Genomic DNA, 24,223 nt, shown 5'->3' with positions numbered 1-24,223 from the left:
GGTTGCTGCCGGCTCTAAGATTATGCTCATTTACAGATAAACTCTAATACTCAATTTACAAATTTATAAGTTACAAATTTAAGAAGTACACAATAAGTACCATTTCTATACAGTATAAGATAGGGGTAAGATGAGACAGATACTTGTCTGGGTGGATTATGCACATGCTATATATGGATATGAATAAATAAATAAACACACACAGACGCACTAACACAGAGACTCTAGTGGTAGAGCTAGTCAGAGCTTCTATATCATTATATTATGTCCTGCCTCTCCCTGCTGGCATGCCAGGGTTGTTTACTAGGTAGGCTAGACCCTGGGGACAGTGTGTGTGTGTGTGTGTGTGTGTGTGTGTGTGTGTGTGTGTGTGTGTGTGTGTGTGTGTGTGTGTGTGTGTGTGTGTGTGTGTGTGCAAGTCCATAACGCCACAGGAGGCAGAGTGCTGGGTGGAAACTACTAGTAAACAGGTTGGCGGGGAAATGGTGTCCATCACCCCAGAGTGAGCACAAGTTTCCATCATCCTGCTCAGGAATCTCATCATCATCATCATAATCATCATCATCATCATCATCATCATCACCACCACACCACTACCAGCTCATTCATCCAGCTGAATCTCTGTACACCCCCTGTATTCCTCACCCATTACCAGTGTTCATTGTCTACATGTTGTGCTGAGAGAGTTTGGTACAGGCCCTGATGTACTGGACAGTACGGAGTTTTGTAGGCTGGTCTTTGCTTGCACACCTGTGTTGAATCCACCCAGGACAGGAGGGAGTTTTCCTGCCTGAGCTCCTGAGGCCCTGGCACTCTGCCCTGGGTCTGGAGAACACAGCAGCACTCTGCCCTGGGTCTGGAGAACACAGCAGCACTCTGGAGAACACAGCAGCACTCTGGAGAACACAGCAGCACTCTGGCCTGGGTCTGGAGAACACAGCAGCACTCTGGAGAACACAGCAGCACTCTGCCCTGGATCTGGAGAACACAGCAGCACTCTGCCCTGGATCTGGAGAACACAGCAGCACTCTGGCCTGGGTCTGGAGAACACAGCAGCACTCTGCCCTGGATCTGGAGAACACAGCAGCACTCTGGAGAACACAGCAGCACTCTGGAGAACACAGCAGCACTCTGCCCTGGATCTGGAGAACACAGCAGCACTCTGGAGAACACAGCAGCACTCTGCCCTGGATCTGGAGAACACAGCAGCACTCTGGCCTGGATCTGGAGAACACAGCAGCACTCTGGCCTGGGTCTGGAGAACACAGCAGCACTCTGGAGAACACAGCGGAACTCTGGCCTGGGTCTGGAGAACACAGCAGCACTCTGGCCTGGGTCTGGAGAACACAGCAGCACTCTGGCCTGGGTCTGGAGAACACAGCGGAACTCTGGCCTGGGTCTGGAGAACACAGCAGCACTCTGGCCTGGGTCTGGAGAACACAGCAGCACTCTGGAGAACACAGCAGCACTCTGCTCTGGGTCTGGAGAACACAGCAGCACTCTGGAGAACACATCAGAACTCTCCCTGGCTCTGGAGAACCCAGCGGAGCGGAGCACGGTGGAGCAGGTCAGCCTTGGCCCAGCGGCGTTAGACAACACAGAGAGGGAGTGTTGATGTCTCGGGTGAGATTTGTGTCCTTCTACAATGTGGGGGAAAGGTAGAGGAGGGGGGAGGAGGAGAGGGAGAGGGGAGGCGGGAAGGAGGAGGAGGAGGAGGAGGAGGAGGAGGAGGAGGAGGAAAGGACTGTGTAGGCCTGTAGCAATTATTACATAATTGCCAAACCGCAATTTTATGACATAATCTGAATTCTTTTTTTGAACCACGATTATGCTTTTTTGTTGTTGAAAAAAATTGCTAACGTTTAGGCCGAGCACTAACAGTGTAATATTTCATAATGGTTGCAGTTTGTGTGGTTGTTGTGTATGATAGTTAAAGGACAATGCTCGTTTTTGACAACCTGGACCGTATTTACGGCATATTATAAGAAGTTTGACTCACCGAGATCACTTTGGTGTAATTCGGAGGCATGTAGAAGAAATTTAAAATCCAGCGCGAGCCAGTATATCCATGTAATGGCGGCGGACGGGGCACTGAGAATGCAGCTTCTAAAAAATCTATTTTCTGCCGCGAAACGGTTGTTTTCATCAATCTGTCTTGATGAATCGCTAGTTGTGCTTACATAGAGCGTAGGCCTGTTGTGGTATTTCACATGCCAAAGATCATATTACAGAAGCATGTGAAATACCACAACAGAAAGACCAGACCAGACCAGTAGAAGTGATCTCCCAGACCAGACCAGACCAGACCAGACCAGACCAGACCAGACCAGACCAGACCAGACCAGACCAGACCAGACCCAGACCAGACCAGACCAGACCAGACCAGACACAGACCAGACCAGACCAGACCAGACCAGACACAGACCAGACCAGACCAGACCAGACCCAGACCAGACCAGACCAGACCAGACCAGACCAGACCAGACCAGTAGAACCAGACCTCAGTGTTAAGAGGATCAGGAGTGCATCTCAAATGTCAGAGATGTTTCCTCCCCTCACCCTCCTCCCTCATTACTGATAATACCAGCTATCAGCTATCAGACCAGGACTCAGGAACTAGAGCTAGAGTGACCATCCCTCTCCGCAAATCCATGAACAAAGTAAGTACTCAATCACACACACACACACACACACACACACACACACACACACACACAGTATGGCCCTTATTCCAGAGGGCTCTAGGTATTAAACTGGCTGCTAGACAAATGTTTACACAACAGAACTTCAGAGGAGGAGACCAAACATGGACAAGTTTTCTCTGTACATTCTGACCAGAGGGAGGGATGGAGGGAGGGAGGAGGGGAGAAGTAGGGGAGGGAGGGAGGAAGAGAGAATGAGAAGAGGGAGGGAGGGAGTGAGGAGAGAAGGGGGGGGGGGGGGAGAGGAGGGACGAACGCCAACCCCAGTGTTATTGCACTGTTATTACACATTACAACCAAACAATCAAAGCAAAAAAACACCCCCACCAACACTTGAACAGGCTAGGATGTGCTTGCACACAGGCCAACAACGCAAAGTTTGAAACTAACTATTAACATCACACTATGGGCTCCACTTGCCATGCTGGAAGACTATTAATAATTATCCTGATCCAAAATGTGTTTTGCTGGAGCCAGATAAGAGTCAGGGCTATTCTTCTTCTGCCTATGAGTGTTCCAGCTCACAGACAGCTCACATGCAAACACACTAAAGTCAACGTCTGGCAGAGGAGAGTTACACGGTGGTGTCTGGAGATCAGCTGACCCCAGAGCTGTGTTGTGTCTGGAGATCAGCTGACCCCAGAGCTGTGTTGTGTCTGGAGATCAGCTGACCCCAGTGCTGTGTTGTGTCTGGAGATCAGCTGACCCCAGAGCTGTGTTGTGTCTGGAGATCAGCTGACCCCAGAGCTGTGTTGTGTCTGGAGATCAGCTGACCCCAGAGCTGTGTTGTGTCTGGAGATCAGCTGACCCCAGTGCTGTGTTGTGTCTGGAGATCAGCTGACCCCAGAGCTGTGTTGTGTCTGGAGATCAGCTGACCCCAGTGCTGTGTTGTGTCTGGAGATCAGCTGACCCCAGAGCTGTGTTGTGTCTGGAGATCAGCTGACCCCAGAGCTGTGTTTCGGCTGCTATCACAGCAGACTCAGACTAGCACTCTGTAGTCCGAGGGAAACACAAGGGGAATGTTTACAAGGGAGCACAGCCTAGTGAAGATTGAGAGGTAGCTAAAATAATACCCTGGTTCAAGACATCTGCAGTGGGATAATAATATACATGTAACGGAGCTACTTGGCGGGGATGAGTTCAGTTCAGTTCACGAACCATTCGTCTGGACTTTTGAGGAACTCTAGGTTAAGTTGCGTAACCCTTGTTCTATGAGACATGAGTGAAAATGTTCAATATGGGATGATGCTCACGTGACATCCTGCTGGAAGCCAATGACAACGTCTGTCAGAATGACAGACTGGCCACGCCCCCTGTACTTATACACGCTGACCGGCGGTGAGCCCGTCATTCTCGAACCTCTCTCTCTGAACACCGTGCAAGTGCAAGCAGGGGGATGAGGTGAATGAGGATGTCGCATAGAACCGAGGTTAAGGAGTTCCATTTCAACATTTGTTCCAATGTTTCACTATGGGATGGATAAAGACAACTCCCGAATTGCAGATAAGTTCAAGAACCGGACTCAGGGTGGACAGCTGGAGACCAAAACACCTCCGTCCTACGACGAAACGACGCTAAGGACTGCATGAGCCAGTGAAGGCACAGTCACGTCTAGTCGGTAGACCTTGGGTACAAATGCAGGGTTAAGTCTCAAGGAGACTTTGGACAACCCTGCGGCAAAGTTCATACACATGGGGCTGACAGAAAACACAAGCAGCTCCCTCATCCTCTTAGCAGAGGATAGAACTAACAGTGCAGCCTTGAAGGAGAGAGCCTTCATATCTGCACTCCAGGGGCTCGAAGGGCTGTCCAGAGAGTGCCTCAAGTACCGTGGGGAGGTCCCAGGAAGGAGCTATAAGTCTGGAGCCGGGATGCAAACGGCGCACGCCTTTCATGAACCAACGCACCAATCGGTGTTCACTGTGCATCGGAATTGAAACCTACATGGTAGGCAGAGATAGTGGCTAGATACAGCTTAACGGTAGAAAAAGCCCTGCCCATGTCCAATAAGGATTGCAGAAAACATACAACCTTAGCAGCAGAGCACTGAAAAGGGATGATCTGCTGTCCAACACACCACTTCTCACATGCGCGCACATGTGGAGAACGCCCTAGCATTGTGCAGGGTATGGATAACGTTGGGTGGGAGTTCATCCGCATCCACGTTCATCCTCTCACAGGCCATGCCCACAGGGCTAGTAGTTCATCCTCTCACAGGGCTAGTAGTTCATCCTCTCACAGGCCATGCCCACAGGGCTAGTAGTTTGGGCTGGGTAAGGAAAGCCTGACCTTGCGCCTGGGATACTAGATCCCTGTATAACGGGAGTGGCCACGGTTGGTCCGTGGGGAGCCGTGTGATCTCCGCTAGCCACGGTCTGCTCGACCAACGCGGGGCGATCAGAATCAGTGACAGGCCCTGCTCCCTCACTCTGGCTTGGGTCAGGGAGAGGAGGGCGATCGGAGGCATACAGTAGCACATTTGGCCACGGATAGGCCAGTGCGTCTACTCCAAGAGGTGCCTCCTCTTACGCAAGGTGAAAAGATCTACAGCAGCCTGGCCGAATCTCTCCCAGATCTGACCTACCAGTCCCCGAACCGGGGATGTCCTCTGGAGAGTAGGTCCGCCCCCCAGTTCTGCGCGCCCGGAACATGGGTCGCGCGTAACGATGCTCAGTGGGTGCTGCACCACAAGATCAATATATGTGCCAGCGTGCACCGAGTCACAGACCGAGGACCGACCTGGAGGTTGATGAAGCCACTGCGGTCGTGTTGTCTGTCCTGACAAGGACATGATGGCCTTGCAACAGGGGTAGGAATGGTCTCAGTGCCAAGTAGACTGAGAGCAGTTCGAGCCCCAGCCCCAGAGGGAGACGTCTGTTCTCGATGATACCACACCCACGAACAGGCAGGCATCCCTCCATGAGTGGAGGGCCGAGACGAATTCTCGGGAAACTCTCACGGGAGGTGGCTACGGGGGCAAAAGTGTAAGCTTGCTACCCACCTTTGAAAATCCCTCAATCCTCATGAGTCCCAATAGACGAAGGCACAGACGGAACTTGACCCAGTGTGCCAAGCGGAACATGGCCAGACACTGTCTGAACAACGCAATGTGTTTCTCTGACAAGAGTAGCTCAAAATGTGATAGAATCCAACCTGACTCCCAGGTATTCTATTGACTGAACTGGGATCAAAGCACTCTTGGCTAGATTCACCCTGAAGCCCCGAGCAGCTAGGTGGGCATATGCCCCGCCCTGGAAGGCAAACCGGAGGAACCGTCTGTGTGCCGGGAGAATGCTTATGTGGAAATCCATGACGCGGCCAGTGCATGCATAGCCGCTCCAGCCACAGCTTGGAGGTCGGGAACCCGTTCGGGCGATGGCGAGGCATCGCTGCTCAACTCCGATGCCAAGGTAGTGACCAGGATGGAGATGGAGGAAACAGTGGCCATGGCCTGGGCAGCGAGGACGTACATGCGGTCGGAGAGGGTAGCTGCTTGTCGGTCTCGCACCCCGTGAAGCTGAGGCTTCTTGGTATTGCTCCATGCAGCCGCGCCAGGAGCCAAGTGGGCCGCAAAGGACGGCTCGAGCGCCGGGATGCCACCGGGGATGTCACGCTCGTAGCCGGACACACACGTGGCGTCAGTCCAGGCGCGAACCGGGGCCTTAGCCTGCTCGAGAGGCGCCACCCAGGTACTCTCGACAAACCTGTCGATATGTGCCATGACAGGGAGGGGCCGCTTGATTCTCCGCGTCGAGAGCTCAAAGCAGGAAATGCCCCAGAGATTGGTGCATTTCACCTCAGGCTCCGACAGGAGGGGGACGCCTATGGAGACCGCCGCGTGCTCCAGTATACCGGGGAACACCCTCCGGAATACTGGGGTGTAGCCACCTTTATAGTAAGGTGGGGGGGTTTGTGATTGGTTAAGGCGATAAGGAGTACATTTTTATCTTCAGATTGGTTGTTGGCATGCCAACATGGGTTACCAATAGGAGCGCTAGCGCCCCCCTATGGGGCGTAGCTCCACGATGCAGAACGCCATAGAGCAAGCTAGTCTTTGAGACGGAAGGGAGACTCCAGGCAATCCTCCAGCAGGAGAGCTTAGTTGTGACAGCTTCGCTTGCTAGCCTGTGAGGGTTCACCGCTAGCCATCGTGTGTAAGTACAGGGGGCGTGGCCCCGTGTCACGCATGACCAGTCTGTCACTCTGACAGACGTTGTAATTGGCTTCCAGCAGGATGTCACGTGAGCGTAATCCCATAGTGAAACATTGGAACGAATATTGAAATAGAACTGTGGTGAACATCCATCCATTATCTGAGCTCTCTGCCCCTATATAAGCTCTCTGCCCCTATAGAAGCTCTCTGCCCCTATAGAAGCTCTCTGCCCCTATAGAAGCTCTCTGCCCCTATAGAAGCTCTCTGCCCTATATAAGCTCTCTGCTCCTATATAAGCTCTCTGCCCCTATATAAGCTCTCTGCTCCTATAGAAGCTCTCTGCCCCTATATAAGCTCTCTGCTCCTATAGAAGCTCTCTGCCCCTATAGAAGCTCTCTGCCCCTATAGAAGCTCTCTGCCCCTATAGAAGCTCTCTGCCCCTATATAAGCTCTCTGCCCCTATAGAAGCTCTCCTATATAAGCTCTCTGCCCCTATATAAGCTATCTGCCCCTATAGAAGCTCTCTGCCCCTATAGAAGCTCTCTGCCCCTATATAAGAACATCAGCATCTGACAGCAGCAGGCTGAGAAGTATCACGTGACTAGACAAAGTCCTCAATTACTCGCTGACTGTCCAGATTCAACATCACAACATCCTCCAGTCCTCCAGTCAAGCCTCCGGGTCGCCCAGCTGGAAGAGAGCTGTCAGTTCTCAACATGTGCGTCTCTCAACATGACGGGACAGGCAAGAGAAACCAGAGCCAGACAGCCTGCGGGTTCTGCATGAGGGGCCAACTGTGATTGAGAGGTGGAATGTGGATAGGTGGGTGCATAACCGATCATTTACAAAACCTTGTCTCGCTTGACCCCGACGTTAAAGTTTATCTTATAATATCAAGTCATGGACACTGGACAGTGGCCTAACGTTAAATCAACATCATATCCAGATCATTATTGCATGTTGAGGTCCGGGGTAGTTTACTGATGGCAATGCCTGGACCACACATAACTTCAGCTAATAAACTTACAATGTGCGTGTTCTCTGTGAGCGTGGGTTCGAACCCCGGTAAAGGTTCGCACGACTCCCCGTCTGGTTCGAAGCTCCGTTTCCCGAGTTTCACGGGATCCAGACTCACAACTTTAGGTCCCGGGTTCTTCTCCGATCCTCGGTCCGTTCCGTCGGCAAACTTGGATTCGTGCACATTCTCACTGAGTGCGCAATGAAACAATAAGACGAGAACAAGGCAGTGCGGCAGAAGCATTTTGCAACACTTTGACTCTTTCTCTCATGTCGCTTTATAAACTTTCCGATGTTGTGACGCGCGTACATGCTGCCCATCATCTGCACGGCACGGCCACCTGGACACATGATTGGCTGAGGCGGAGGTAACACGCCTTTTGATTGGTCCTTGCCCCGATCCCGCAAGTAGCAGAGGTCTGTGGCGCTCTGCTGCCCTCTGGTGGCAGACAGCTAAACTGCCCTCTGGTGGCAGACAGCTAACCTGCCCCCTGGTGGCAGACAGCTCACCTGCCCCTTTTGGAAAAGCGAATTATTTGTTTTCCTTATGAATTTGCGACCGAATACAGTCATAACATGCTGTGATATGAATTGATACCACATTTACATAAAGACTCATTCAGATTAATAACTCTACTAAATCAAATACATGTCAACAAAATACCAAATAAAGTTGTGTGCGGAAGAAAAGAACCAAACAGACAAACCCTTTTTCTTGAGAATACAACTGTTTAATCCTCACATTAGTTAGTAACAAAAAAGTACCCCCCCCCCCCCCCTTTCTTAATGTCACTCAGCTGATCTGACTGACACCTGTACAGAACTGTAGAAACACACAGTATTGAAAGACAAAAGAAAATAAGACATTACAGAGAGTAGCCTTTGTTCCACAGAACCCTCTGAATGCAACGGGAGAAGACGGTGCTGATGGGAAATGTAGTTGTAGCCGTGTGGTAAACCTCAGCCCAGCCCTCTCTGCTCTAGATGTCCTTGATCACGTCCTCCAGCTCCTCCTTGGAGTACATGTGGAAGGTCTTCCCCGGCTCGATGGTGGCCAGCTGGGACGACGGGGCACAACCAGGTTAGCATTAAAACATGTCATACATTCCAACCTCAGAGATCCAAACACATCGGAAATAACTCTGAAAGTGACGTCAAAATACATCAAATTGCACACTGTTGTTGGTTCTGACCTAGCACTAACAACTAGCACTAACGACTAATCAGCACTGTGTTGAGGAGAGGCTGACCTCGATGTTGGTGGAGTTGAGCTTCTCCTCCATCACCTGCTTCAGGATGGTAAGGGACGACTTGATGGCATCTTTTAACGTCATGGACTGAAGTCCACCCCAGGACAGAAAACACATGACATGTTATGTCCACCCCAGGACAGAAAACACATGACATGTTATGTCCACCCCAGGAAGAAAACACATGACATGTTATGTCCACCCCAGGACAGAAAACACATGACATGTTATGTCCACCCCAGGACAGAAAACACATGACATGTTGATGTTAAGGTCAGATTGATTTAGAGATATAAAACTAGGTTGGAGGTTGAGGAGGAGAGTGGTACCGTGTGGTAGACCTCATGAAGAGAGAGAGGAGGTGCTACCTTAGGGTAGACCTCCTGCAGAGAGAGGAGGAGGAGAAGGGGGAGAGGAGGAGGTCCTACCTTGTGGTAGACCTCCTGCAGAGAGCTCTGTGCTCCCTCAGAGGCGGAGCCTATGGCTCGGGCGTCACACTGCACAAAGGTACCAGAAGGGTCCATGTGATACCTGCACAGAGAGAACGCTTTGAACATCTCTACAGAGAGAGGGAACGTTTTGAAAACCTCTGTTTTTAAAATGAAAAGTCAAACTGTAAACAAGGTTGGTCGCTAAGTCAACGTACAGCTGGGGTCCTTTCTCGTCCAGTCCCCCGAAGAGGAGAGCCACTCCGAAGGGCCGGCTCTGTGGGCGAGACGACCAGAGGACAGGGTCACAACATAGGACATGGTTACAGGACAGGACAGGGGTACAACACAGGACAGGGTTACAACACAGGACAGGGTCACAACACAGGACAGGGTCACAGACCACAGGACAGGGTCACAACACAGGACAGGGTCACAACACAGGACAGGGTTACAACACAGAAACCACAGGACATGGTTAGAACACAGGACAGGGTTACAACACAGGACAGGGTTACAACACAGGACAGGGTTACAACACAGGACAGGGGTACAACACAGGACAGGGTTACAACACAGGACAGGGTTACAACACAGGACAGGGTCACAACACAGGACAGGGTCACAGACCACAGGACAGGGTCACAACACAGGACAGGGTCACAACACAGGACAGGGTTACAACACAGAAACCACAGGACATGGTTAGAACACAGGACAGGGTTACAACACAGGACAGGGTTACAACACAGGACAGGGTTACAACACAGGACAGGGGTACAACACAGGACAGGGTTACAACACAGGACAGGGGTACAACACAGGACATGGTTACAACATAGGACATGGTTACAACACAGGACATGGTTAGAACACAGGACAGGGTTAGAACACAGGACAGGGTTACAACACAGGACAGGGTTAGAAGACAGAACAGGGTCACAACACACAGACACCAGCAGGTTTTGGGTATGCATGGCAGCTGAATAACGGCTAGGCAGCAGGGCTGAACTAGTGGTCACTGACCATGGCGCCAGGGTCTGCATCCTCCTCTCCAAACTGCAGGGCCAGGTTGGATACCGCCTGAGTCACGCTCTCCACCGTCATCGTCTCGTTGTAGGTGAACCAGTGGTTCTAGAAACGGACGAAGAAAGAGCAAAGTTACACAAACAAATGGGGTATGCTCCATAAGAGATTTTTTAAAACATAAATCTGTGCCTTTAGCTCAACACTTATGAATTAGCATTAATTGGCAATGATTAATTAATTGAGAATTTTACATTATTAATTAATTAGCATTAATTAATTGAGAATTAGCATTCTCGTCACCATACCTGTGTCTCCACCCTGGCTTTGTCGATGAGGGTCTTGGCATCGGCTATCAAGCCACTCATGGCACAGCCTTTGAGGGGTACAAACAGACGCCATCAGGTCACGGATCCTTGTTTACCTGTTCCCCATATCACACCTCCCCCTGCGATCATCCACCTTTTCTGTGTGCTTACCGATGCGAGTGTTGATCTCTACGATCTTGTGGTGTGCTTACCGATGCGAGTGTTGATCTCTACGATCTTGTGGTGTGCTTACCGATGCGAGTGTCGATCTCTACGGTGGTGTGCTTACCGATGCGAGTGTCGATCTCTACGATCTTGTGGTGTGCTTACCGATGCGAGTGTCGATCTCTACGATCTTGTGGTGTGCTTACCGATGTGCGTGTCGATCTCTACGATCTTCTCAATGCTGTTGGGCTCCATGAGAGGGGAGGTGATCCTCTTCTCCACAGCCAGGCACACGCCCTCCGCCGTCTGGATACCTATGGCTGTGGAGCCCAGCTGGGAGGGACAACAGCAAGACGTGAAAACATGGGAGAGACACAAGCTTCTAGTGGAGCACACTCTCTCCAGTCGACACATGACCATGCTGTCTAGTACATATTGAGATGCCATTTGTGTATAAAACTAGGTAACACTGATGGACTTTTATTCAGAGTAAAGCATTTCTTAGGATAACGCACATGGTTTATGATTTGCCAGCTCAAAGCCCACCTCTCAACCTCATTCATGTTTCTACCTACGGTGTGACCTCTTAACTAAAGTTATGTCATATGTTCTGATAAAACTGTCCTCAAATACACACCTTAATGGCTTCGATGGCATACTCCACCTGGAACAGTCTTCCTTCAGGAGAAAACGTGTTCACCCCCCTAAAGAAATCACACTGGTTACAAGATCATTGTTGGCAGGCAGACCTGGTAGGAGAGAGCTATACCTAGCTAGATAAATTAACTATTGTAATTTATTGTATTATATTGTATTATATTATATTGCACTGTACTTTAGATTGCTATTCTTGCAATTTGCCTTCAGCACTAGATTATGCTCTTAGTCACTTGTTTTAGAAAGAAGATGCACTTGTGAGTTCTGGTGAGTAGTAGTACATTGGCTCTTCCTACGTTAAATGCAATTATTGTTAGTCGCTTTGGATAAAAGCGTCTGCTAAATGACTGTAATGTAATGTAATGTAATGTAATGTCGTCTAGCTAAAGTTAGAGTCCCAGACCGAAAGTAAAAGTAGGCTACAGCTGATGCTCATTCGTTTGAAAAGAAAAGCTTACTAAAAGTGTGCTTATATGTTGCTTTGGTAGCCAGGTAGTATTAGTAGATACATTGAAATGTAGACAACTAGAAGTAAAGGAAAGTTGCTAGCTAGCTAACGTCACTACGTGCTAGCGGTAGAGCGGTAGAGCGGTAGAGCAGGAGAGCTAGTAGAGCAGGAGAGCGGTAGAGCGGTAGAGCGGTAGAGCAGGAGAGCTAGTAGAGCAGGAGAGCGGTAGAGCGGTAGAGCGGTAGAGCAGGAGAGCTAGTAGAGCAGGAGAGCGGTAGAGCGGTAGAGCAGGAGAGCAGGAGAGCAGGAGAGCGGTAGAGCGGTAGAGCGGTAGAGCAGGAGAGCGGTAGAGCAGGAGAGCTAGCCTAGCTAGTTAGCTCATGACTTAGCAGAGTTTCTGAACATGTTTACCTGTCATACTCCGACCTGGTCAAGAACATCTTGTGTTTTCAGATCTGAGAATGAGAATGTAGATGATGTTGATATTTATAAACATTAAGATATTGAGCTATAATGGAAATAGCTAGTAGCTAGCTGCTAATGCTAACCAGCTAGACCGGTTAGGATGTGACACCACCGGGAAAGCAGATAAACTTGCTGGTTGATAAATAAATAACATTTCTAACGCACCCGACATCATGGGTGCATTCTGAAGCGTTAGTAACTATATGATGGTTCAAGACACGTTATACAGACTGTCTAAATCACACACAGAGCATTTATCAATAACAATTATACCTCCCGCTCCTGATCAATGAGTTCGCTGGTTTTAGGTTTTAGCCGGAAGTGTGCATGTGTAATAGTAAAAGGACACGGGGGGAAATGAGGATAGGGAATATAGGTTCCGCCTGTGATAACGCCCCCTGGCGGCCGTGTGGATGACCTCAATTCTGGAAAACTATACACTGTAAGAAATTAGACTTGTCTTGTCTTGGAGATACAGAGCGACAGGGGTGGTGATTTAGGCATGTGAGACAGGGAGAGATACAAGGTGAGAGAAGAGGAGCTTCTTATATAGAGAAGGAGGATTGCACTTCATACACCAGCTGTCTAGTGACCCGCAATCCTGCTGATCTGCATCTCAGTCATCATCCGGTAGTCATCATCCGGTAGTCATCATCCGGTAGTCATCATCCGGTAGTCTCCCCATGGAGTCCCCCGGTCCCCGTAGCTGGTCAGCTAGTTTACGACCATATCAGGCTCGCTTTGATTGCGCTGCCGATAAAGCTGAAGCCTTGCTAACAATCTTCTTAATGGATAATCACTTGCCTTAACGCTTGCTGTCTCATTTGCAGAATCTAAACCCTTAAACATTGAGCTTATATTATTAACACTGGATTTACTGTATGCAAATGTTAAAGCCTCATACAGTGCTACAGCCCTCCCCCCGCTGGGTAAATCTGACCATAACCTGGTATCCCTGGTCCCCATATATAAACCCTTAGTACAGAGGGAGCCTGTAACCACCCGTATCATCAGGAAGCATCTCTCTCTCTCTCCCCCCCTCTCTCTCTCTCTCCCTCTATACACCAGAGACTGATGAGATTCTTCAGGACTGCTTTGAGCGGACTGAATGGGAGGTGCTGAGTGAACAATACGGGGATGACATAGACGGCCTTACTCACTGTAGCACGGATTATATCAACTTCTGCACAGACATTGTTGTCCCCCCTAAGGCTGTCCAGTGCTTTCCTAACAATAAACCTTGGATTACTAGCGAACTGAAGGTTCTCCTGAATAGCAAGAAGAGGGCCTTTAGAGCTAAGGACAGGGACGCCCTCAGGGGCATCCAGCGTCAACTGAAGACCCGTCTCAGGGAAGCAAAGGACGACTACAGGAAGAAACTGGAACTCAAGCTGCAACAAAACAATGTGAGGGAGGTGTGGAGCGGCATGAGGACTATCACTGGCATGAAGCAGAAGGACTGCCGCGGGGTGGAGGGTGACGTGGGGAGGGCGGAAGAGTTCAACTTGTTTTTCAACAGGTTTGACAATGCCCCTTCCCCCTCTCCCTCCTCCTCGCTGGATACATCACAGCCGCCACAGTCCACCTGTCACCCCACTCCTTCCACATCTTTCACTGCGGACCAGGTGGGCATGGAACTTGGAAGGCTGCGCCCCGGTAAGGCTGCCGGTCCAGATGGTGTGAGCCCCAGGGTCCTGAAGGCCTGTGCCAGACAGCTCCAGGGAATACTCCAGCTCATCTTTAACATGAGCTTGAGACTGGAGAGGACCCCTGAGCTCTGGAAAACATCCTGCCTGGTCCCGGTGCCGAAGAAAGGCAACAGCAGCACCCCCAACGACTTCAGACCTGTGGCCCTCACCTCCCACATCATGAAGACCCTGGAGCGGCTCCTCCTAGGTGTTCTGAGGCCACAGGTCAGATCCTCGTTGGACCCCCTACAATTTGCTTACCAGCATAATATCGGGGTGGAGGATGCAGTCAACTACCTGCTCCATAGGGCCTACTCTCACCTAGACAGGCCGGGAGGCGCTGTGAGGATCATGTTTCTTGATTTCTCCAGCGCCTTCAATACCATCCAGCCTCAACTGCTAGGTGAGAAGCTCAAGGCGATGGATGTTGACTGCTCCCTGGTATCCTGGATTGTGGACTACCTGTCTGGGAGGCCACAGTACGTCAGGCTACGGGACTGTGTCTCCAGGACTGGTGAGCAACACAGGGGCCCCACAGGGAACTGTCCTCTCTCCCTTCCTGTTCACTCTGTACACCTCTGACTTCACCTACAACTCAGAGTCAGTCCATCTTCAGAAATTCTCTGATGATTCTGCAGTAATGGGGTGTATCAGAGATGGCGAGGAGGGGGAGTACAGAAACATGATTAACAACTTTGTGGAGTGGTGTGAGGACAACCACCTCCAGCTAAACAACTCCAAGACAATGGAGATGGTGGTGGACTTCAGGAAGAACAGGCCTCCCCTACTACCAGTGACCATCAGGGGGGAGGATGTGGATGTGGAGGTGGTCCAGTCTTACAGGTATCTTGGGGTACACCTGAATGACAAACTTGACTGGTCCACCAACACAGAGGCTCTCTACAAGAAGAGCCAGAGCCGCCTGTTCTTCCCGAGGAGACTGCGGTCCTTTAATGTCTGCAGCAAAATGCTGCAGATGTTTTACAGCTCCGTGGTGGCCGGCGCCCTCTTGTACGGCGTTGTTTGCTGGGGAGGAGCCATCAAGGACAAGGAGGCGGGCCGGCTCACTAAGGTGATCAAAAAAGCAGGCTCGATCCTCGGCCTGCAGTTGGACTCACTGGTGGAGGTGGCTGAGAGGAGGACCCTGAAGAAGGTTCTATCAATCATGGACAACCCACAGCACCCACTACACCAGTCACTGATGGCACACAGGAGCACTCTCACTTCCAGTAACAGACTCACCACCATGCACTGCAGAACAGAACGCTTGAGGAAGTCCTTCCTCCCAACAGCCATTAGACTATTCAACTCCACACAATCTGGGCGTGGCCACAGGGACTGCACTTATTATTAATAACGCACCATTATGACACTATGGCTTTTAACTGGAGATCACTTGGTGTACAACACATCCATTGTTTTTAACAACGTACATGTCTGATGTTTTTGGTCTGTCCTTATCTTGTATGTTTCTATATGTGTATTGTTGTCTTGTGTTGTTTTTATGGCTGTTTTATGAGCTACGTGGCATTTTAATTTCCTTCGGGATAAATAAAGTGAATCAAATCAAATCAAATATTATTATGTTACCCTAGTGTCATAGCATGTGCCACTGACCCATAAGTCCACCAAGTTTTCTACTTGCCTCTACCCAATTATACAAAGGTTTTCTGTCCATCTGCCCAGATCGAAGGGTGATGATCTTTCCACAGCTATTCTAAAGCAGAAGACCAGACAAACCGCTTGATAGTGGATGAATCTATCAATGAGGACAATAGTGTGGTCTCTGTCCCAGGTGAGACAATGGGGGGATGACATGTTGGAACTCATGAAATGGCAAACTGCCGTAGCCTATAATCTCTTGGCCTCTTTCATATCAGTCTGGTTAAGGCTTATGCCAAGAGGAGGTGGTGTAAACTTGGTCTTTGTACTGTAAGTGTAGTGGCATTATCTACTGGAGATGTTTCGATGTTCACTGACCAACCTGTAAAAGGCTAATGCTGGATATATTAAAAGGTATTTGAGTCCAGTTAATGATGAAATTAACTTGAGTGGCTGGAACCTGAGTAGCTATACAGCTATGATAGCCACCTGGCCCTGTAACCTACCCTTGCCATCTGACCCAGACCTACCCTTGCCCCCTGGCCCTGTAACCTACCCTTGCCATCTGGCCCTGTGTAACCCATCCTCGTTCCCTCAGAGCAGGTAAGCTACCAGGTGTTAAACAGCCACACTAAACATGTCATGCCATGTCGTCCTAGGATAGTGGGTCATTGCCCTTGTAATTTATTTAATGTGCTGAATTCACTATATCCATGTTCCGTTCAAGTGAGAAACCATCAAACAAACGAACAGGCTAAAAAACTTAAGCCTTTAATATTTATTTGGTTGAGCAGCTGCAATGTGATAGCTTGAGAACGGCAACATGCCCACAATCAAACATATAAAGGGGGACAGAAAAGCAGTGGGAAAAAAAGAATCAGTAAAGTGGCATAGTTGTTTTGAAACAAACATTTTTAAGCCAGCTCCTCCTCTCCTTCCTCCTCAAACTCGCCCTCCTCCTCGGCGGTGGCGTCCTGGTACTGCTGGTACTCGGACACCAGGTCGTTCATGTTGCTCTCGGCCTCCGTGAACTCCATCTCGTCCATGCCCTCGCCCGTGTACCAGTGCAGGAAGGCCTTGCGGCGGAACATGGCGGTGAACTGCTCTGAGATGCGCTTGAACAGCTCCTGGATGGCCGTGCTGTTGCCGATGAAGGTGGCGGCCATCTTGAGGCCGCGCGGCGGGATGTCGCAGACGGCCGTCTTCACGTTGTTGGGGATCCACTCCACGAAGTAGCTGCTGTTCTTGTTCTGCACGTTCAGCATCTGCTCGTCAACCTCCTTCATGGACATGCGCCCGCGGAAGATGGCCGCCACGGTGAGGTAGCGCCCGTGGCGCGGGTCGCAGGCGGCCATCATGTTCTTGGCGTCGAACATCTGCTGGGTGAGCTCGGGCACCGTCAGGGCGCGGTACTGCTGGCTCCCCCTGCTGGTGAGCGGGGCGAAGCCCGGCATGAAGAAGTGCAGGCGGGGGAAGGGCACCATGTTGACGGCCAGCTTGCGGAGGTCGGCGTTGAGCTGGCCGGGGAAGCGAAGGCAGGTGGTCACCCCGCTCATGGTGGCCGACACCAGGTGGTTGAGGTCGCCGTAGGTGGGCGTGGTGAGTTTGAGTGTACGGAAGCAGATGTCGTACAGGGCCTCATTGTCAATGCAGAAGGACTCGTCTGTGTTCTCGACCAGCTGGTGGACGGAGAGAGTGGCGTTGTAGGGCTCCACCACGGTGTCGGACACCTTGGGCGAGGGCACCACGCTGAAGGTGTTCATGATGCGGTCGGGGTACTCTTCGCGGATCTTGCTGATCATCAGGGTGCCCATGCCCGAGCCGGTGCCCCCTCCCAGGGAGTGTGTGAGCTGGAAACCCTGGAGACAGTCGCAGCTCTCCGCCTCCTTCCTCACCACGTCCAGAACAGAATCCACCAGCTCCGCCCCCTCTGTATAATGACCCTTGGCCCAGTTGTTTCCAGCACCACTCTGGCCTGTGGGGACATGAAAACATTTCATATATTTCTAATTGCGATGTTATTGGCCAACACTCGCCAACAAAACCAGAGATCAGGTTAGACAAATGGTCTTCCTTATAGAGTTCTTATTTTATCATATCAGTAGGATGACATGTTAACTCACCAAAAACAAAGTTGTCGGGTCTAAAGATCTGTCCAAAAGGACCAGACCTCACAGAGTCCATGGTGCCCGGCTCCAAGTCCACCAACACGGCACGAGGGACATACTTTCCGCCTAGTCAACACAAACAAGTTATCACAGTTACAGACGCATATAACAATGAATGTTAAAATGTTATTTCACCACATATAAAGAGTCATACCTGAAGCTTCGTTGTAATACACGTTGATTCTCTCCAGCTGCAGGTCGCTGTCCCCGTGGTAGGACCCGGTGGGGTCGATGCCGTGCTCGTCACTGATCACCTCCCAGAACTGCAGAGGAAAGCGACAGCAGGTGTCAGATCAGATAACAGGGAGGAGAACAACAACCCTTTTGTCAATTGACAAAAAAAACGGCGATTATAGCCGAAAGGCGACGAGTTCCCAGCAAACACGCAACGTCAGGGAGACGTTCAGATCACGTCTTAATAACGTCCAGGTCCTGAACCCCGTGTGTTCGTCTGCTGGACCCCTCAATATTCACACGTCTGGCTTGGACCCCTCTAAGACGTCTGTGGACGTGCAGAACAGGTTCAATATCTGAACATTAAAAAAAACATTCACTCTGGCTCCTAATTGGATGTCTTTGGACGTCCGAAAAAGACAAAAAAGACATCTAAAAGACGTATTTTAGACGTGTCTTTGCTCAGTGGGTTGTTGCTCGCGTCGCAAGCGGTTAGGACACGGTGTAATACCCCCAGGACACGGTGTAATACCCCCAGGACACGGTGTAATACCCCCAGGACACGGTGTAATACCCCCAGGATACCCCCAGGACACGGTGTAATAAAACCCCCGGTGTAATACGACCGTTAAATGTGAATCCGACATAACATTGGATTTAATAAACGGAATTGTTTCAATTACTTTAATATTAGTTAATTATATTAGTAGGGTGGAAATGTCTCACTCTGGAGAGAGCTAATGCTAGTGCTAACTAGGCTAGCGGTAGAAGCTAATGCTAGTGCTAACTAGGCTAGAGAAAGCTAATGCTAGTGCTAACTAGGCTAGCGGAAGCTAATGCTAGTGCTAACTAGGCTAGCGGTAGAAGCTAATGCTAGTGCTAACTAGGCTAGTGAAAGCTAATGCTAGTGCTAACTAGGCTAGTGAAAGCTAATGCTAGTGCTAACTAGGCTAGTGAAAGCTAATGCTAGTGCTAACTAGGCTAGGCTAGTGAAAGCTAATGCTAATGCTAACCATGCTAGCGGTAGCTACAGTTGCTAACCACAGTTTGAGCTGAATGGAGTGGAATGTTCAGAAGGACCAACGAACCTTCGCTCCGATCTGGTTCCCGCACTGCCCCGCCTGCAGGTGCACGATCTCCCGCATGATGATGCTTCCTGACTCACTGAGCTACTAAACACGTTAGAGTTGAGCTACTAAAGACGTTAGAGTTGAGACACAACAGCTTCACTCGACTAAATATCCTGGAAATGGCAAAAGAAGCGGGTGTCCAGACTTATAAACGGCTGCAACGCTGAGGCGATTGGTCTAAAACACTGTCAATCATGACACAGCGGTATTTCATTGGACAGAAAAAGTCCATTCCTCATGGTGATTGGTCGCTTTTCTTCGCCATCCCGATCACGTGAGAAGCCAGGCTAGCTGATTGGCTCCTGGATCAAACAGACTGTTGTCAATGGTGACTGGTACAGAACCGTTGGGCGGTCTGGTTTTGTATTCCTGTAACTAAGCACGCTAACGTGTGTGTGTGTGTGTGTGTGTGTGTGTGTGTGTGTGTGTGTGTGTGTGTGTGTGTGTGTGTGTGCGTGTGTGTGTGTGTGTGTGTGTGTGTATTCCTGTAACTAAGCACGCTAACGAGTGTGTGCGTGTGTGTGTGTGTGTGTGTGTGCGCGTGTGTGTGTGTGTGTGTGTGTGTGTGTATTCCTGTAACTAAGCACGCTAACAACACACTGATATAACTGATAATATAACTGATATAACACTAATGGACAACATTGGGCAGGGTGTAAGGACTAGACAGGACAGTACAAATACAAAATGGTGTGCAATGTGTCTATACAGTGTGTGTGTGTGTGTGTGTGTGTGTGTGTGTGTGTGTGTGTGTGTGTGTACAATGTGTTAATGTGTGTATGTGATGTTTTTATACAATATGCAGGGCTGCCAAGTTTGACCAAAAGTTTGGAGTGGGATGTTTTCCCTTCGCCCTTAGCATGTACCCCAGTCGGAAGTGGATCTGGTAGATCTGGTAGTACCAGTCACCGCTGACCGACTCCTCAGATCTGGGCATGTACCCCAGTCGGGAGTGGATCTGGTAGTACCATGGATGTAGTACCAGTCACCGTTGACCGACTCCTCAGTGGAGGTCACGTCTGAGGTCACTTCCTGTCCATCCCTCTTCCAGGTCACTGATCTTTTTGGGGTAGAAGCATGGATGTATTAATATGGGTAGAAGTCATAGCACCAGCATGGCAGGGTGTCTGCCACTGGAGGGGGTCACTGAGTGAAGTTTGACAGAGGGCTCCTGTGATAGTGGAGGAAAAACAGCAACACATTAGTTCATATAACGCTATCATTCATATAGCATCAACCAGGGTTCTGCTCTCTTTAAATGAAGGATATCAACTTGAATGAGAAATGAGATAAACACTGTGGACTGTGATTATTGGTCTTAAATAAGTCTACTCTATTATTGATCTTTAATATGTACTCTGTTATTGGTCTTTAATATGTATTCTTTTTTTCTATAAAGATATTTGTTAGGTCGTTTCAGCTTTAATGGGACAGGAACGTTTTTTTTTTAGTGACAGGAAATGTGTGAGAGAGAGAGGGGAGGACATGCGGCACAGGACCCGGGCCGGGAATCGAACCCGCGTCCGCCGCGCGAAGGACTAGCCTTCATATGGGGCGCCCCTTTAATATGTCTGGAGAAGTGTTTCTGTCTGAAAACTACAAACCTGAGACATTATGACGAAAGACTGATATATTTCCACCAAAAATGTTTTATTGATCAAGCAAAGCATGTAATTGGTCAAAATGTTGCGATAGCGGTTCAATAAATGATGATGAGCAAAACTGTCTTTGGCATAGTTTAACCTGCTCACATAATTCAGGTGTTAGCATCATATTAATTGTTAGTATAAGACAACAATAAAACTTACAACTGAGCATTTAATGTGTGATAGTCATGTCATCTCATCATGTAACTGTCAAGCATATCAAAAAAGCATTTTTTTGACAGTTAGTGCATGAGAGTGGTTAATACGTTTAGAAGCAGTAATTATTTGCATCAACTGCAGTACATCAGAATACATACGTGCCCAGATTAAGCCCCAAACATTTCTTCTACACATACTGTGAGTAATGATGACCAATGATGATGGTCTCAGTTACAGTACATATGTTATAACATGGTCCAATGGTCACAGTACATATGTTATAACATGGTCCTATGGTCACAGTACATATGTTATAACATGGTCCTACGGTCACAGTACATATGTTATAACATGGTCCTAGACGTGTTCTCAGTTGCACTCGTTTCCTTTGATGAGGAAGAATGTTCCAGCAGCCACTCCCAGAAGCCCCAGCGCCAGACCCACTCCACAGAACACAGCAGGGCCCACACTAGGCTGGCTCACCACCACATCTGGGGACCGACACACACACACACACACACACACACACACACACACACACACACACACACACACACACAAACAAAACATTAACACGTACACATACAGTACAGTACACGCACACAAACCAGTAACACACACACACGCACACACAAACACACACACACACACCTCTGTAGTTTGATTTTGAGGTAATATTGATCTTAATGTGAGTTAGATACTACACTAGTAGTGCTGTTATTGAGGAGAGGCTGGTGAATGAGTCCTCACCCCACATCCGTGTTTGAGGCTCAGGCAGGCCCGCGTGCATCACGCTGCAGCTGTAGATGTCTCCCTCCCCAGGGGTGAACATCAGCCTGGAGATCTGGTTGAAGGTGTTGTCTTTGTTGGGGTAGGGAGTGCTGATACTCGCCCCCTCTGTCACCTTCTCACCGTTCCTGGTCCACGTGACTCTCACAGGCGCAGGGTAGAACTCAGTCACATGACAGATGAGGACGTTCTCCAGGCCCAGCTCCACAGCGTCCTTGGTGTAGATGGTGCTGTGGGGGGGGTCTGTAGAGGAACACATTAATCATCACTCACTTCTGCCTTTCCTCTGTGCTGTTGAACATAGATACATTCTGACCAAGCGTTGTGTCTTCTCTGACCTTGTGTGATTGGAGGGTTTTTGTAAGCGCTTCTAGCGGTGGCCAGGTTTGCTCTGCATATCTGCAGCTCCCCCACGGCTGCTTCATAGAACCCAGGGAAGCTCATTGGATCTGCAAATTTGGGGAACGCCGGTACCCCCACCTTGTTGGCAAAGTCTGCATACCACAGCTCTTCACCGTCTAGTCCATACATGTTACCTCCATCTGAATCAGAGCACCCACTCAGATACACGTCATCATGCATCGCTGGGAAAAGAGACACAACACGGTTATGAAGCTGAACACACCCATGCTTCACCTCATGATCACAGACTTCATTCATAGCAAGACATCATCCGTCATGTGATCAGCTCCTGAGAAGGAAGATCACAGGTTTTAGTTGACTTGTTTACTTTAAAGGAGTAGTAAAGGGAAAAATCATGTTTAGCCCTGTTTTAAGGTTACTGATGATCATATACAATGGTTCAGATCAAAACGTTGACAAAACTATCACTTTTGAGAAAGTTGATAATTGCTCTACCACCGTTTAGGTCATACAATGGATGTGGATGGGCATCTTGAAAAATCATTCAAAAACATGTTAAACTCTCGATTTCAAAGACAAGAAGCTCTCCCAGGGGGTAATTGGTGTTGGTGTTCTGACATCAAATTCGCCGCAAAGTATGAATCCTGTAGGGTTTTATTGATCATTTTATGACATCCATTGACTTGTATTGACGTGACCGTACATGTGTAGATCAATCCGCAGAGGGGATTCAGGAAGCGGAACTACTTACGGTAGCTATTGTGATTGTTTATGTTGCTAGGCTACCTAGTTTGCGGAACTAGAATCTTACTTTATGGCGAATTATATGTCAGAATGCCAACTAACACCTCGGTGAGTTTCTTGTCTTTGAAATTGAGAGTTTAACATGTTTTTTGAATGATTTTAAAAGGTGCCAACTCACATCCATTGTATGACCAAAACGGTGGAAGAGCAATAGGCTCTGTGCACCAGCTTCACTACTTCCTGAAAGTCACTTGGCATCTTTATTTCCTGTCCAATATGATTGGATTAAGTGATTAATCAGGTGTGCGCTGGGTCTGCCGCACACCTGATTAATCACTTAATCCAATCATATTGGTGAAGGTGGTGCACAGAGCCTATTATCAGACTTTCTCAAAAGTGCTAGTTTTGTCAACGTTTTGATCTGAATCATTGTATATGATCATAAGTCACCTTAAAACAGGGCTAAACATGCATTTTCCCTTTACTACCCCTTTAATCTCAGTCAGTTGATCTCTACAGCTGATAGTGATGACCATTCTATGAGCAAGAAAACTTTTTTTTAACCAGTTAATACATACATTTTAGAGAACAACTTAATATGAATATGATTTATTTACTGTACCTTGTGCCTTGACACAGACTAGACAGGAGAGAAACAGGACAGCTCCAGACCCCTTCATGTTCAGACTTCACTGAGACGACAATTGACTTGAATTATACACTGAACTGAACATTTATTTTCTCTGAACGGTTTCTTGTGTAGGACCCTTGGACCAATCAGATCAGTTATTTCCAGCCTCATCATCTGTATCTAGGTAGACAGTTCCTATCCACTTACATGTTGTGGTGAGAATCTCACTGATACTGTATCACAGAAACCAGGCTGTCCAGATAAATCAGTCTGGAGAAGTCCCTAAATATTGAAACCATAAAACTATGGAGCGACTTAAGACAGAAGAATATCTTCAGATTTTTTAGAGCTCCAAAGATTAGAGGAAGGCTTCTATCTATACAACAACTATTCTGGAGGGTATGTGGGCGTATGGAAGCTGATCATGAACATGTATTCTGGAGCTACCAGAAGATGTGTGTCTGTGCGTGCGTGTCAGTGCATTGTACAGTATATAAAATATCATTTCCG

The 24,223-nt window shown here is 48.9% G+C and overlaps 4 protein-coding genes across 5 annotated transcripts in view; all 4 read right to left on the bottom strand.

The window, feature by feature from the left end:
- Window positions 1–8,143, bottom strand: part of LOC311311746 (sortilin-like) — a 24,850-nt gene extending 16,707 nt beyond the window's left edge. For both annotated transcript variants that reach the window (XM_084441502.1, XM_084441503.1), the window contains exon 1: window positions 7,883–8,143. In XM_084441502.1, coding sequence (XP_084297628.1) covers window positions 7,883–8,116 — 234 coding nt within the window. In that variant the 5' untranslated portion in view covers window positions 8,117–8,143. The remainder of the gene's footprint in view (window positions 1–7,882) is intronic.
- Window positions 8,144–8,684: 541 nt separating this feature from the next.
- On the bottom strand, window positions 8,685–12,937 carry psma5 (proteasome 20S subunit alpha 5). The gene is made up of 10 exons (XM_084440739.1): window positions 12,893–12,937; window positions 12,566–12,609; window positions 11,687–11,753; window positions 11,256–11,382; window positions 10,885–10,952; window positions 10,577–10,684; window positions 9,769–9,827; window positions 9,551–9,653; window positions 9,123–9,209; window positions 8,685–8,930 (listed from the first exon to the last, which is right to left on the bottom strand). Exons 2-10 carry the CDS (start codon window positions 12,592–12,594, stop codon window positions 8,853–8,855), a joined length of 726 nt encoding a protein of 241 aa, XP_084296865.1. The 5' UTR covers window positions 12,595–12,609; window positions 12,893–12,937; the 3' UTR covers window positions 8,685–8,852.
- A 3,804-nt stretch (window positions 12,938–16,741) lies between these two features.
- Window positions 16,742–19,477, bottom strand: LOC311311364 (tubulin beta-4B chain-like). Its single transcript, XM_084441057.1, has 4 exons — window positions 19,340–19,477; window positions 18,232–18,340; window positions 18,033–18,143; window positions 16,742–17,884 (listed from the first exon to the last, which is right to left on the bottom strand). The coding sequence occupies exons 1-4, from the start codon at window positions 19,394–19,396 to the stop codon at window positions 16,824–16,826; spliced, it is 1,338 nt and encodes a 445-aa protein (XP_084297183.1). The 5' UTR covers window positions 19,397–19,477; the 3' UTR covers window positions 16,742–16,823.
- A 1,583-nt stretch (window positions 19,478–21,060) lies between these two features.
- Window positions 21,061–23,791, bottom strand: LOC311311136 (mamu class II histocompatibility antigen, DR alpha chain-like). Its single transcript, XM_084440783.1, has 4 exons — window positions 23,705–23,791; window positions 22,314–22,559; window positions 21,937–22,218; window positions 21,061–21,677 (listed from the first exon to the last, which is right to left on the bottom strand). The coding sequence occupies exons 1-4, from the start codon at window positions 23,760–23,762 to the stop codon at window positions 21,556–21,558; spliced, it is 708 nt and encodes a 235-aa protein (XP_084296909.1). The 5' UTR covers window positions 23,763–23,791; the 3' UTR covers window positions 21,061–21,555.
- Between the last annotated feature and the right edge of the window lie 432 nt (window positions 23,792–24,223).

Source organism: Borostomias antarcticus (assembly GCF_949987555.1).
Source record: "Borostomias antarcticus genome assembly, chromosome: 7".
In the NCBI taxonomy this organism is placed as follows: Eukaryota; Metazoa; Chordata; class Actinopteri; order Stomiiformes; family Stomiidae; genus Borostomias; species Borostomias antarcticus.
This window is presented reverse-complemented; position numbering and strand designations above follow the sequence as displayed.